Here is a 12,695-nt window from a genome sequence, read left to right on the forward strand (position 1 = left end):
CCTCTCTCCTCTCCTCTCTCCCCCTCTCCTCTCCTCTCTCCCCCTCTCCTCTCTCCCCCTCTCCTCTCTCCCCCTCTCCTCTCCTCCTCCCCCTCTCCTCTCCTCTCTCCCCTCTCCTCTCCTCTCCTCTCTCCCCTCTCCTCTCCTCTCTGTCCCCTCCTCTCCTCTCCTCTCTCCCCCTCTCCTCTCCTCTCTGTCCCCTCTCCTCTCCTCTCTCCCTCTCTCCTCTCCTCCCTCTCCCCCTTCCTCTCCTCTCTGTCCCCTCTCCTCTCCTCTCTCCCTCTCTCCTCTCCCCCTCTCCTTTCCTCTCTGTCCCCTCTCCTCTCCCCCTCTCCCCTCTGTCCCCTCTCCTCTCCTCTCCCCCTCTCCTCTCCTCTCTCCCCCTCTCCTCTCCCCCTCTCCTCTCCTCTCTGTCCCCTCTCCTCTCCCCCTCTCCTCTCCTCTCTGTCCCCTCTCCTCTCCCCCTCTCCTCTCCCCTCTGTCCCCTCTCCTCTCCCCCTCTCCCTCTCTGTTCCCTCTCCTCTCCCTTTCCTATCCCTCTCCCTCTCTGCCCCCCCCCCTCCTCTCCCACTCACTCCTTTATTCCTCTCCTCTCACTTCTCTTTCTCTCTCTCTTCTCTCCCCTTCTCCTCTACCTCTCCCTTCTCTATCTCTTTCCCTCTCTCCTCTCAGACTGACTGCCCTCCTGTGAGTTCCCCATCCACTCCCTTTCCCAAACTCCAGATGAACCCAAGTCCATCCAAATGGCTCTCTGTGCCACTTCTGGTTAGATAGACATAATTTGTCTGTGTGTGTGTGTGTGTGTGTCTATCTATCACAACCTCTCTCTACCCCCCCACTTCCCACCAGTTTTCTTAGTGAGAATAACATTAACATTGCCCCCCCCCCCCCCTCACCCTCCTCCTGCTTTCACTGCTCTCTGGTCTATATTAAAACCCCAGTCTATATCTCCCTCTAAACTGAAGTCCCAGTTGATATCACCAATTCTGTGCAGCCACCAACCCAGGACTGAATTAATAGGAGAATACATTGACCTGTGGTGTGTGGAATGTATTTAATGTTCAAGAGGTTGGACACCACCAGCACTACACTAAGGGGGGGGTTTAGGATGCTTTAGTTTAAAGCCAACACATTGCTGAGTAGCATTTTTTCAGTCAAAGGCATTCATTCCAGCTCTGGAAATGACAGGAGTGTGTGCGTAAAAAAAATATATATGGGATTAAATATTTTTTTTAAGAAAGAGAAGAGACAAAAGAGGGAACTGATCTCTCCATCACTCTTCTAACGAATTGATAAGCAACGAGGCTTTGCTCACCCTTGAGTTTTTCTGACTGATTCTGAGTTGTCAAGGTCTTGGAGGAGACAGCATCCAAGCTGAATCAGGCGAATTTTCTTTAGAACAGTGTGTGAAAAAAAATGACACTCACTTGTAGCTGAATTCTGACAACTGCTCCTTTCATAACAGGAAACATCCAGAAGCAGAAAAGTCATCAGGAAAAAAAAATGCAGTCCTGGAAAATTGTAGCGATGAATATTTAAACTGCATTAAATGAAAGTGCAGTAGTAATGATACTAATAATAACAATTGCATTCGATATAATGCACTATGTCACGTCGTTGAGACGTCTCAAAGCGCTTCACGTGATATGCTGTACTGTGAAGTGGATTGACTGTGTATTTCGTACAGAAAATTGGATTTTGTGTATGGATTTAAGTTCACACCATTCTTAGAGCAAAGTGAGGTGTAAAACCAGTCAAAACTCCAAAGGGAAGTTTATGATAAATCCTTTTTGATAAAGGATGCCCCACATATTAAAAAAAACCTAATTAAAACATGCATACAATATTATTCTGAATGCTTGGAAATAAATAATAACAATAATAATAATAATAATAAAGTCCAGGATTATACCATATCGTATCAAGATATCATTAAAGATTAGCATTTGCTTAAAACAAAAGAAAATCCGTACGTTTTATTTATTAATGCCTAAATGTAACGGAATCGCAGTCGCTGCGAATCGGCTCCTGAAATGGTTCAGTTTAAATGGCTTCATTCTGCGATTCCATTTAACACATTGCAAACCTGCGGGTCCAGCTCCAGCATTGCATTTGATCATTGCTTCCACTCAGTTTCCATCTGGAGTCACACAATAAATAGTTAACACCAACAACAACAACAACAAAATTCCCAGCAAATTTGGGGGATGATCTGATTAACAGTATCCCCCACATCACAGGGTTTTTTTTTCAAACTACTCCTATATTCTCTTTGACCGAGCCTTCAGCTCCCCTCTCGACTCTCTTCCCCCTCCTCGCTCCCTCCCTTCCCTCCCCTCACCCTGACCATTTCCCCCTCCTCGCTCCCTCCCTCCCCTCCCCTCACCCTGACCATTTCCCCCCAATGCTCGGGTCATGACCCAACTGTGCAGCGCCTTGGGACGTCCTCCTGACGTGAAAGGCGCTTTATAAATGGAATCTTGTTGTTGTTGTTGTATATATGTATATATATGTAAGAATAAGAGTTAAGATAAATGCCATGGCTTAACTTCTGGTTTGCATTTCAATTTAGGCAATAAGATAATGAAACATTAAAAGAAGAGCAACCGCATTTTTCTTTTCAATCAAGATTGTGGTGTCTGACCGTCTTCAGATGCCCTCGATTTAGCAGCATTATAAAGCATTTTAACCGGTTGATAGCAGTAACTCGACCCTGACAATAGCAAAAATGCAAAGGAAAATAAAGAAAAAAAATAAATAAGTACATTTAAAAAAATAATAAATGCATTTCAAACTTCAAGAGTTCTTCTTTTCTTTTCACCTGAGTCTTTTCCAGCTGTAAAGTACATAATCTGAAATTAACATCCTGAATGTGGTAGTGAATGAGGTGCTGAGATGACTTTATGGAGTCATAAAGGACAATAAATCAAATAGTTTTATTTGTTTGGTGGATTAAAAATTCGGGCACATTCATTAATAATAATAATAATAATAATAATAATCCTTGCATTTGATATAGCGCTTTTCACGTCGGGAGGACGTCCCAAAGCGCTTCACAGAACACACTGTAAAGTGAACTGACTGTACATTTGTGGGCGAACGCGGCAGCCAATTGTGCACAGCAATGTCCCACAAACAGTCGTGGATTGAAAATGACCAGTTTTATTGTTGTTTTTGGTTTTGGAGGGATTAATAACCTCCCACATTGCGAACACAAGGAGGGAGGGATTTTCTTAAAATTATTATTTCCCCCCAAACAAAAAATGCACACTTCAACAGAGAAAGACTGATTGGGACAAGATGGATTGCGGAGGGTGGATGATGCTCCGGCTCCCCAGATAAACCCTCCAGACACAGACCAGTGTACAGCACCACCAAGCGGGGTGTTGTAGTACAGCGACCCCTATCGTTCGAGACCAGGTACTGCACCACCAGTTCCTTCCAACTCCCCACCACCCACCCCCCCCCCCACCCAGTGAATCCCATCCAAACCTCTGGCTCTGGCAAACACATCATTGAAGCTTTTATTTTCGTTCGCGGCTGCAAGCGTGTGTATGTGTGTGTGTGTGTGTGTAAAAAAAAACTCTCTCACCTACGCTTTTGATCTATGATTGAATTGGGTTGTGCCAAGTGCTGTTGGCTACACGTTAAGATGTGTGTGTGCATGTGTGTATGTGTATGTGTGTGTATATGTGTGTGTGCATGTGTGTATATGTATGTGCGTGTATGTGTATGCGTGTGTGCGCATGTGTGTATATGCATGTGTGTGTATATGGGGTTGGTCTACTTTTGCTCTAAGCCACTTGTTGCCCTGGGACTGCTTATTGCCCTCAAATGACTGAGGGTGGAATAGGTTCCATTCAGTGGGATAAGCAAATCCAGTTTCTTTACATCCATCGATTAACAAAGCAAATAAAAGCACAAACAATCTCACCTTCCTGACACCAAGCAGCAGTGAAAGCATTAAGCCTGCAAGCTGGCATCTCAGAGCTTCAAGTTACAGCATTTTCTGTCTATTGACTGGATGGATCAGCTCTGACACATGGAAATCAAGCAAAATTATTGCGGTAATACCCCCAAACCCTTTCCAAGTCTCTAGTGGTTATCACTTTGAAGATACTTTAGATATTGGAGGCAAAAGTGGCGTTGCTCGGAGCATGATCTCAACATCCTGGAAAAAATATGGGTCCTGTAATTTTCACCTTCATTTGGTTATCAAGAGAAGAACGTCTACTTTGGCTATCAAGGGAAAGAACTCTACTTTTCCTTTGGCATTTACCTGCTCATACCCTCCGTTCCTCTGGCTCCGGTCTGCTCCAAATCCCCCGCCCTACCATCAGTGGCCGGGCATTCAGCCTCTCAGCCCCGAGGCTCTGGAACTCCATCCCCCAGTGCCTTCGCCGCTTCCTCCCTTTCCTCCTTCAAGGCCGGTCTCAAGAACTTTCTCTTCAACCGTGTCTTCAGCTCCACTCTCGACTCTCTACCCCCTCCTCGCTCCCTCCTTTCCCTCCCCTCACCCTGACCATTCCCCCTTGCTCGGGTCCCGACCCAACTGTCCAGCGCCTTGGGACGTCCTCCCGACGTGAAAGGCGCTTTATAAATGCAATCTTGTTGTTGTTGTTGGTATCAATTCTGTTTTTAAATGCTCTTTCCAGGCTGCTAACTCTTGATTCAGAAAACCGATGATTTATAATTTTACACTGTAGGGTAAGACTCCCTAACTCATTGACACGATACAGAGAAAGTACAGCTACATTCAACATTGTTCTCAAAACCTTGTTACATAGGAAAGTCTATGGAATATGATTTATGTCCCAATGGGATAACCTTATAATTATAATAAATATAAATAAAAACAATCCTTGCATTTGATATAGTGCTTTATCACGTCGTCGAGACGCTTCAAAGCGATTAACAGAATATACTGTAAAGTGAATTGACTGTGAATGTTGTGGGTGAAGAACAAAATCAAGAACCCACATCCCTTCAGCCGTTACTTGAGTCTTCCATCAGTCCTGTGGTTGCAGCACTCAATGAGGCAGAAGAGCATTCACAAACCTCGAGGGGGAGAGAGAGAGAGAGAGAAATGACGACACCAAGGCAAACGTTGTCTTGTTGCAAAACACATTGCACATCTGCCAAAGTGATACCCATACCCACTTTGCTACAGACCTAAAACACCTTTCCTCTCCAGCTGATTGCATGTTTCTGAGAGGGCTCCGAGAGGGAAATAAAAGGGGAAAAATAAATCCAGGCACAAAAAGGAAAAAGCAAAGTAAAAGCATTCTCACTTTCAATCCAATGCCTCTTTCTGATGGGAAGCTAGCAACTGAAATTCAGCAATATTTCTTCCCTGAAGCAAGTAAATCTTATTAACAAATTAGTTTGTAAGATCTAATAGGTTGGTCTGTCTACCCACACAATGGTACATTTCATCCACTGAGATTTTACATAATATTAAACCATCTCAATTGAGGTATCATATTAATATATGTAGATGAAAGGTGACACCACCTGAATGTTGAGACAGAGGTCAATGTGTCTGCCTTATTTTTACTATTATAACACCTCCTGCGGTGTTAAACAACAGCTGCTGCCGTGGAACGAAAAAGGACTTTATATGCAGCAGTGCATTTATCAAAGTCTATTTTCTTACCTGCTAATGGAAAATAGATCCCACATGGTGTTTCATTCAGCCATCACATATTGGAAGGTTTACAGTACCTTCTGTGTAGGAGCATTGTTTTTGTTGCAAAAGAATTACATATAATACTCCTGATGTCAAATATACATTGAGAGAGAACTAACAGGTGGTATATTTAATGTCAATGGTGTCTGGTAGAGGAGAGTGAATTAAATATTGATTTGAGTTGGGACTGTAATGTGAAAAGAATTTGCTTTGTGTTTTCAGGTAAAAGAAGCTTTTGCTCTGGAACTCCATCCCCCAGTGCCTTCGCCGCTTCCTCCCTTTCCTCCTTCAAGGCCGGTCTCAAGACCTTTCTCTTTGACCGTGTCTTCAGCTCTCCTCTCGACTCCCTACCCCCTCCTCGCTCCCTCCCTTCCCTCCCCTCACCCTGACCATTTCCCCCCAATGCTCGGGTCCCGACCCAACTGTACAGCGCCTTGGGACGTCCTCCCGACGTGAAAAGTGCTCTATAAATGAAATCCTGTTGTTGTTGTTGTTGATCTGGGCACAATAAGTGGATGACGATCCTTCATGAAAGAAACAGCTCCCTGGAAATGTAAGAATGGCATATTTTAAGAGAAAACATAAAACACGACAAAGAATGTTCATTGGCAAAGGTGAAAAAAATGTTAAAGCGCACTATTGCCCTCTTTAGCTACACGATTCATCCTTCAACTATCAGTTAGAACCACAGAACTCGCCATTCTGTTCCACTGTTTATTATTAATAATACTAAAAATTAATAGTAGTTGCAATCGAACTTGCGCCTCTAATTATAAAACATCTCAAAGTGCTCCACGGGTATTTGCTCTTAAATGTAATGATTGTGCACGGTGGGCAATTACCACAGCTAAGTTGAGCACAGCAAGGTCCCACAAACAAGTGAATACCACCAATTTATCTGGGAGATTGGTGGTCTGGACTCCTGGAGAAATTTGCTTCTCTTTTTAGAATAGTCTTGTGGGATCTTTAATCTCCACCTGATCAGGCAGACCAGATACTTGGTTTTAATGTCTCGTCTCAAGGTTGACACCTCTGACAGTGAGCTCAAAGTTCCTGCGTGGGATTTGAACCCCAATCATTTGCCATTATGAATTTATAAATAAAATCATCCCTCGCGATTCTTGATGTTCCCACAAGCTGTTTAGTGGAGCTCCGAAGAACAGCCTGACAATTGTGAGTAATCACTGGCGAGTTCCTGATGGCTGATCAAAGCACAGTTTTGCCCGGATCAATAGCTTCGAAAGAGATAACAGTGTTTTGACTGAGCGCATGCAAAGATCTCATCAAATATTAATGAGCAGAGGTTGTGAGTGGAGGTTGTGAATCATTGCCCACTTTCCCCTTCTCCATACGTTCATGATTACAGCTGAGAGAAACAACAACACGATGTGGGGTCATTGTTCTAAGTGTGAAAACCCACACGCCACCACCTTGGCACATCTTCCCGATGTGAAAGGAGCTTTATAAATGCAATTTGTTGTTGTTGTTGTTAACCAAATCAGCTTTGAAAAGACCTTTCGTCAAGCGTTCCTATTCTACTGATGTGACGTATGGGAAATTCATCTTGTGGTGTTCACGGAAATAATGGTTAGGATTACTTTCTTTTCAATTTACTTCTGCGATGATTGCAAGACATCAGGGCACATGGGATATTCGTGCGTTGATTCATTTGGCTTCAAATTTGCCGTTAAATTAATTTCTACGGCATTTGTAATTGTCCAGGTTCCAAGTGCTACGGATGTGAAGAACACAGCAGCGATATGAGTAATCAGTATCACTGACACCAATGGACCACATTGTTCCTCAATGTACCACTGGGTGGTAAAATGATTTACACTGTGAAGTGATGCACAGTAAAACATGTCCTAGCAGTAGCTTGCAAATGAGGATAATCATTACTAGAAGGTGCTTGTCCGCAAAGTTTTTGAAAGCAACGAGCGCAGTCACTACACTTTACAGTAAACCCAGCGAAGCACGTTGAAGAGTCCTCCTTCCCCTAACGGGCGCGACGTCGAATGAAAGAATCGGAATTGCTTTGGAGGTGGGCAGTTTTCGACCAACCCTGTAAAGGAAGGTGTCAACAACACGACAACGTCAATCTGATCAGTCGCTGTGCATTCCTTCGTGTGTCCGTAAAAAGGAATAAAAGAACTTCACTGTTTCATGGAATTCAATCGTCCCGTTGAGCAGTAATTTCCCAGAATACAGATGCCCGAAGGCTGTCTCACGTGACTAAAACTGATGTAATATTCTGTAATGGGGCTTGACACATTCTGCAGAGTTCCTTTACCACATGACTCACACAGCAGCAATTGCAGACTGCGATTTAATTGAACATTACAGGGAACTAACATGCACCCGCACACTGAGTTAAACTAAGAGTGTATTTACCGCACAGTTACCTCTATCTCTGGTCGCCTCCATCCCCTTCATCGGCATCCTGGCCAAATACATTCGACACATACGTCAATGGAAGATTGATACCGTTTTACATGTTGAAAACGCCCTTCACAGGTCAGACATGAGACCCTCCATGAATCAGACCTTTCCATACATTTAATTACCAGCTATAATTTTGTGGGCCCCACAAAATTACTTTGTGTTTCCCTTTGGATAATTAGACATCCAGCATTAAGCAAAGGCATTTGTTTCTTTTTAATAGCAGCAACCTATCCTTTCTCAAAGCCTTTTTAGCAAGGTTTTTTTTATATACAGCACGCTCTTTTGCAAAATGTGCAAAAGTCCATTTTTTTAATTATAAACTAAGTAATTATATTATTTAGTTTGACGGAAGCTGACGCATTTGACAAAGTCTGAAATGATGTGTCATTGTCTGGGGTCTCAGTTCCTTCTGTGCATTTTGGTAACCTAAAAGGAAGTGATTACTCAAAGNAAAAATAGCGAACATACAGTGTTTTTCTACTTTGACATTATAACCTCATCCAGTCACAAAGTAAACAGTCATTACTTCAGAATGGGTGGGTACGGAAGGAACTTTAACTGGACAAGTTGGTACTGGTTAAATCTTCTCAAACATGCTTTATTACCCTTATGATCTTCAGATCTGAGAGGAAATACAGTAATAAAAAGGGAAAAGTGGTATTTCTGATATAACATTTGTTTCAAAAACAACAGCCAACTAAATTGAAATACTCTTCCTCTCTGTCATGGGCTATTAGTCCTCCAGCATCGTATACACTTATCAGAAATTCATATCTTTTAAATAGCGATTTCCTTTGTGAATTCCTCACAGCAACAGTTCTGGGGTGGAAATATTTAAAGCACAAAAGTTATCCATGATCCTCGAATTGATATACAAACCAGTGATAAATGGAACGGTGCCAAAAAGTGTCAGAAAGTAACACAACAGCCTTTCATTTCTGTTTCTTGGTTTTTGTGTGGTTTTCTGTGTGGGGGTGGGGGGTAGAGTAGCATTTTGTATGAGTCAATTAAGATGCAAATGACTATGTATAATCATGTACATGAGTATAAGTTAAAGTAAATATCTCCCACACAGGAAGTTGTGCATCAAGGAACCATTACAAACTCTTACATCTGTGTACCAACGTGTTTAAGCAGTCAGTTTGACCGGCTCACTGACTGTGGAACCCGTACCACATGTGTTCTGTGAAGCGCTTTGGGACGTCCTCCGACGTGAAAAGCGCTATATCAAATGTAAGGATTATTATTATTATATTATTATGTGGAACAGGTCAGTTTGCATCGCTGATCCACCTTTTGATTTACGTTCATTACCTTTTTGACTATATCTTGGAGAGGAGAAAAACAGAGACGTCACAGAAATGGAAACTTTAAAGTAAAACTGGCTGAAATACATGTTTTTTTCAATGCAATCGCTTTGTTATCAAAGATTTTAGAACTAATGCGGTGAATTACCGATTGTGTTCCCCCTCCCCACCACCCCTTCTCCCCCCAACAAAAAAAATGTACAAGTACTACATTCAGAAAAAGAAATATAAAGATTCTTTCAAATCCAATCGGACGAGATGTGGGATTGACAGCAATACATGGGAGGAAATCTCCACAGACCACAAACTGTGGTCATCTATATGTCGGTGAAGAGTTAATGATTTTGACCCCGCCAGGATTGTCAAGGACGAAGAGAAACGTAAACAGAGGAAGGAGCATCAGTTTGCTGAGACCACACCATCAACTGGGTCATCTCTCGTCTGTCAGATCTGTGATGAACTCTGTCTGTCTAGGATTGATCTACAGCCAACTAAATAGCCACCAAAGATGAGGTCAATCTTAAAACCCAACTCCCCTCCCGCCATGTAACATAGGCAAACAAGGACTAAAGATATTCACTGCAGCCATGTCACCTTTGCGCCTCAAAGTGTTTTAATTTTGCGTCTGGGTTGAAAGTCGGTTAATTCATTAAAATATACGGATTGAAGCGCTTTGGGTAGGGAGAAAAAACACACAGATTTTAATTTTAAAACAAATCAAGTACATATCTTCCTCTAGAATATTATTATTACCTTTTTCTGAACCGAGGAGAGCAGTACAGTAGGATACGCTTTCAAGAATTGTCTGGACTGGCCCAGAAGTGGTTAATGGGCCGATTATAATCCAGTTGTACCATCGAAACTGACAAGCAGTAAATTAGGAGCAGCAGAAGAGACAAAATGTGTTATATCAGCATGAGCACAACGATCCGATTGAGGCTTTTTTTCGTCGTTGTTATTAGTGATTCCTTGGCAAGTGTTTATGATGAGTTAACTTCATCTTTAAATGTGAACAGTTCCACGTCTCCAAAAGTTGAACCGAAACCAGATCCAGCAGAGCAGCATCGAATCCAGCCAACAAGTTGACTGGCAAGGCTTCCTTGATCTGCCTGGGCACTGTCAAAAAATCCGGCACCTTTTTATTCCCCAGGAAAAAGTGCATCAGTCGCTGCTGCCTCAAACGTTCCCTCCAGAACCTGACCATGTCCTCTAACCTTTCCATCAGGAACCTCTCGTCCCAAGCCTCCAACGGGCCCTTCAGCACCAAATAGAACATAGCCGTTTTCAGGTTGTGAGAGGAGAGCACCGTGCTCCACTTGGCGGAGACTTTCTTCCCCAGGTCCTTGCAGCCCACGTCCCGCAGTGCTTTCAGGACCTGGAGGCACTTCAGGTGGCACGAGTTGGCGGGAGTTTGCTCTTTGAGCCAGTTCAGGAGCTTCTGCTCGTGTTTGGGCAAATAGACGCGCCAGAGAGCTTCTGGCTTTGCATGGGCGGGAGTGGACCCGGGTGGCTCTGGGCTCCGGGTCCTGGTCCAGGGCTGAGCCACCAGGAAGACCGAATCGCCCACGTGCACAGCCGGGATCAGCCGGACGGACATGGCGATGTGACAGCAAACGTAGTCGGACTTGGGCAGGAGTTTGAGGGTGAGGCTGTCGTCCTCCACAGACAGTGTCATGGAGCATCGTTCCTGACAGCGATACCTGCGAAACACACAACATATACAGTCAATCCACTTTACACTGTATCCTGTGAAGAACTTTGAGACGTCTCGACCACGTGATCAGGCGCTGTGTCAAACTCAAAGCATTATAGTGGGGTCCCGTGAGGCAGCGGTTGGCACCCTCTCGCCTCTGTTTACCCAGCGGGTAAGTAGGAACCCGGTTGTTAGTCGATTGGCGGTTCGCTTTTCCGGGGGGTAATGATACCTCCGAAAAAACGAAACAAACAAATCCGGTCACGCAATCCGCAAGTGTTTGTGTGGGGACACTGCTGGGGGCAATTGGCTGCCGCGTTTCGCCCACGAAATACACAGTCAATCCACTTCACGAAGTGATCCTGCGAAGCAGTTCAAGACATCTCGACGACGTGCTAAGGCGCTGTACCAGACGCGAGGTTATTATCATCGTTATTATTATTATTAGGAATTATTTCCGATTTACCTGATGACGCTCAGGCACCTTTGCATCTTGGCGTGGAACCACTTGAGCACCAGGGAGGAGGAGAGGGCCAGGCAGAGCGCCTTGTCAGGCCGAGGGGCACAGAAAGTGTGGCTGAAACTTTTGCAACGCTTGCCCCAACCCTCAGGCTTCTTGAAGCCGCCGGGGGGAGAAGAGGGGGAAGGAGGAGAAGAAGAAGAAGGAGGAGGAGAAGAAGGAAGAAGAAAGGGCTTGAGCTGACAAACAGCGGCTCCACACAAGTGCTGGGGGAGCTCTTGTGTGTCCCCCACGTTGGACTCCAACTCAAACGCGGGTTGAGGGCACCAGACCTGGGGCACTCTGATGGGGACGAGCAGGTCGAAGCCGTTGTGGGGGCTGTGGATTTTGTGCTGCTCGTAAGCGCTGCCGATCTGCACGAAGTCCCGCGGAAGGTCAGAGTCGAGTCCTCCTGGGCTTCGCGTTTGCCCACCCTGACCAGCTGGCCGACGATCTGGGTGACGTGAGCCTTGCTGTGCCCCAGGACGTGAGGAGACACTTTCATCTGCTGGTCGTAGTAAGTCTCCAAGGCGCTCCTCCTCCCGTCCGGGCCGAGGTCAGGGCACGGGCAGTCGCCAGCCGGTACCTGGGCTCGTGGCTTCCCCGTCGGACTCGCCTGGAGTCTGGCGGTGATGGAGGAGGAGGAGGAGGTGGTGATGGAGGTGCGGCACTTGATGAAAGAGTAACAGACCAAGAAAGCGGCCGACAGGCTGAAGAGAGGCAAGGCACTGGCTTGGCTGTGGCTGTGACTCTGACCCTGACCCTGCCCCTGCCCGTCCAGGTCAATGTCCAGGGTTCCTTCCACTTGACCAGCCTGGCTCTTCAGGGCTCGATGCAAACACAGCAGAGCTGTGCCACAGCAAGTGGCCAGCAGCCAGCACACCCTCACGCTCGGGGGATAAACCGACATCGTTGTCTCTCGTCCTTTTCTTTTGTTGGTTGCTGTCGCGACGAAATCAACCCATCGCTGTTTGGCAAAAAGGAAAAGAAGCCGACATCCATCCACGTGTGCGGCAATGAAAATCAAATCAAATCAAATCAAAGCTCCCCCCCCCCCCACACCCA

The 12,695-nt window shown here is 45.1% G+C and overlaps 1 protein-coding gene across 1 annotated transcript; it reads right to left on the reverse strand.

The window, feature by feature from the left end:
• Positions 1-9,344: 9,344 nt before the first annotated feature.
• LOC103178802 (ITPRIP like 2) lies at positions 9,345-12,695 on the reverse strand. Its single transcript, XM_007893737.2, is given in 3 exon segments — positions 9,345-11,138; positions 11,598-12,018; positions 12,021-12,695. Coding segments are annotated over 3 exon segments (1,683 nt in total). The 5' UTR covers positions 12,541-12,695; the 3' UTR covers positions 9,345-10,396.

Source organism: Callorhinchus milii, unplaced genomic scaffold, assembly GCF_018977255.1.
Source record: "Callorhinchus milii isolate IMCB2004 unplaced genomic scaffold, IMCB_Cmil_1.0 Scaffold16, whole genome shotgun sequence".
NCBI lineage: Eukaryota > Metazoa > Chordata > Chondrichthyes > Chimaeriformes > Callorhinchidae > Callorhinchus > Callorhinchus milii.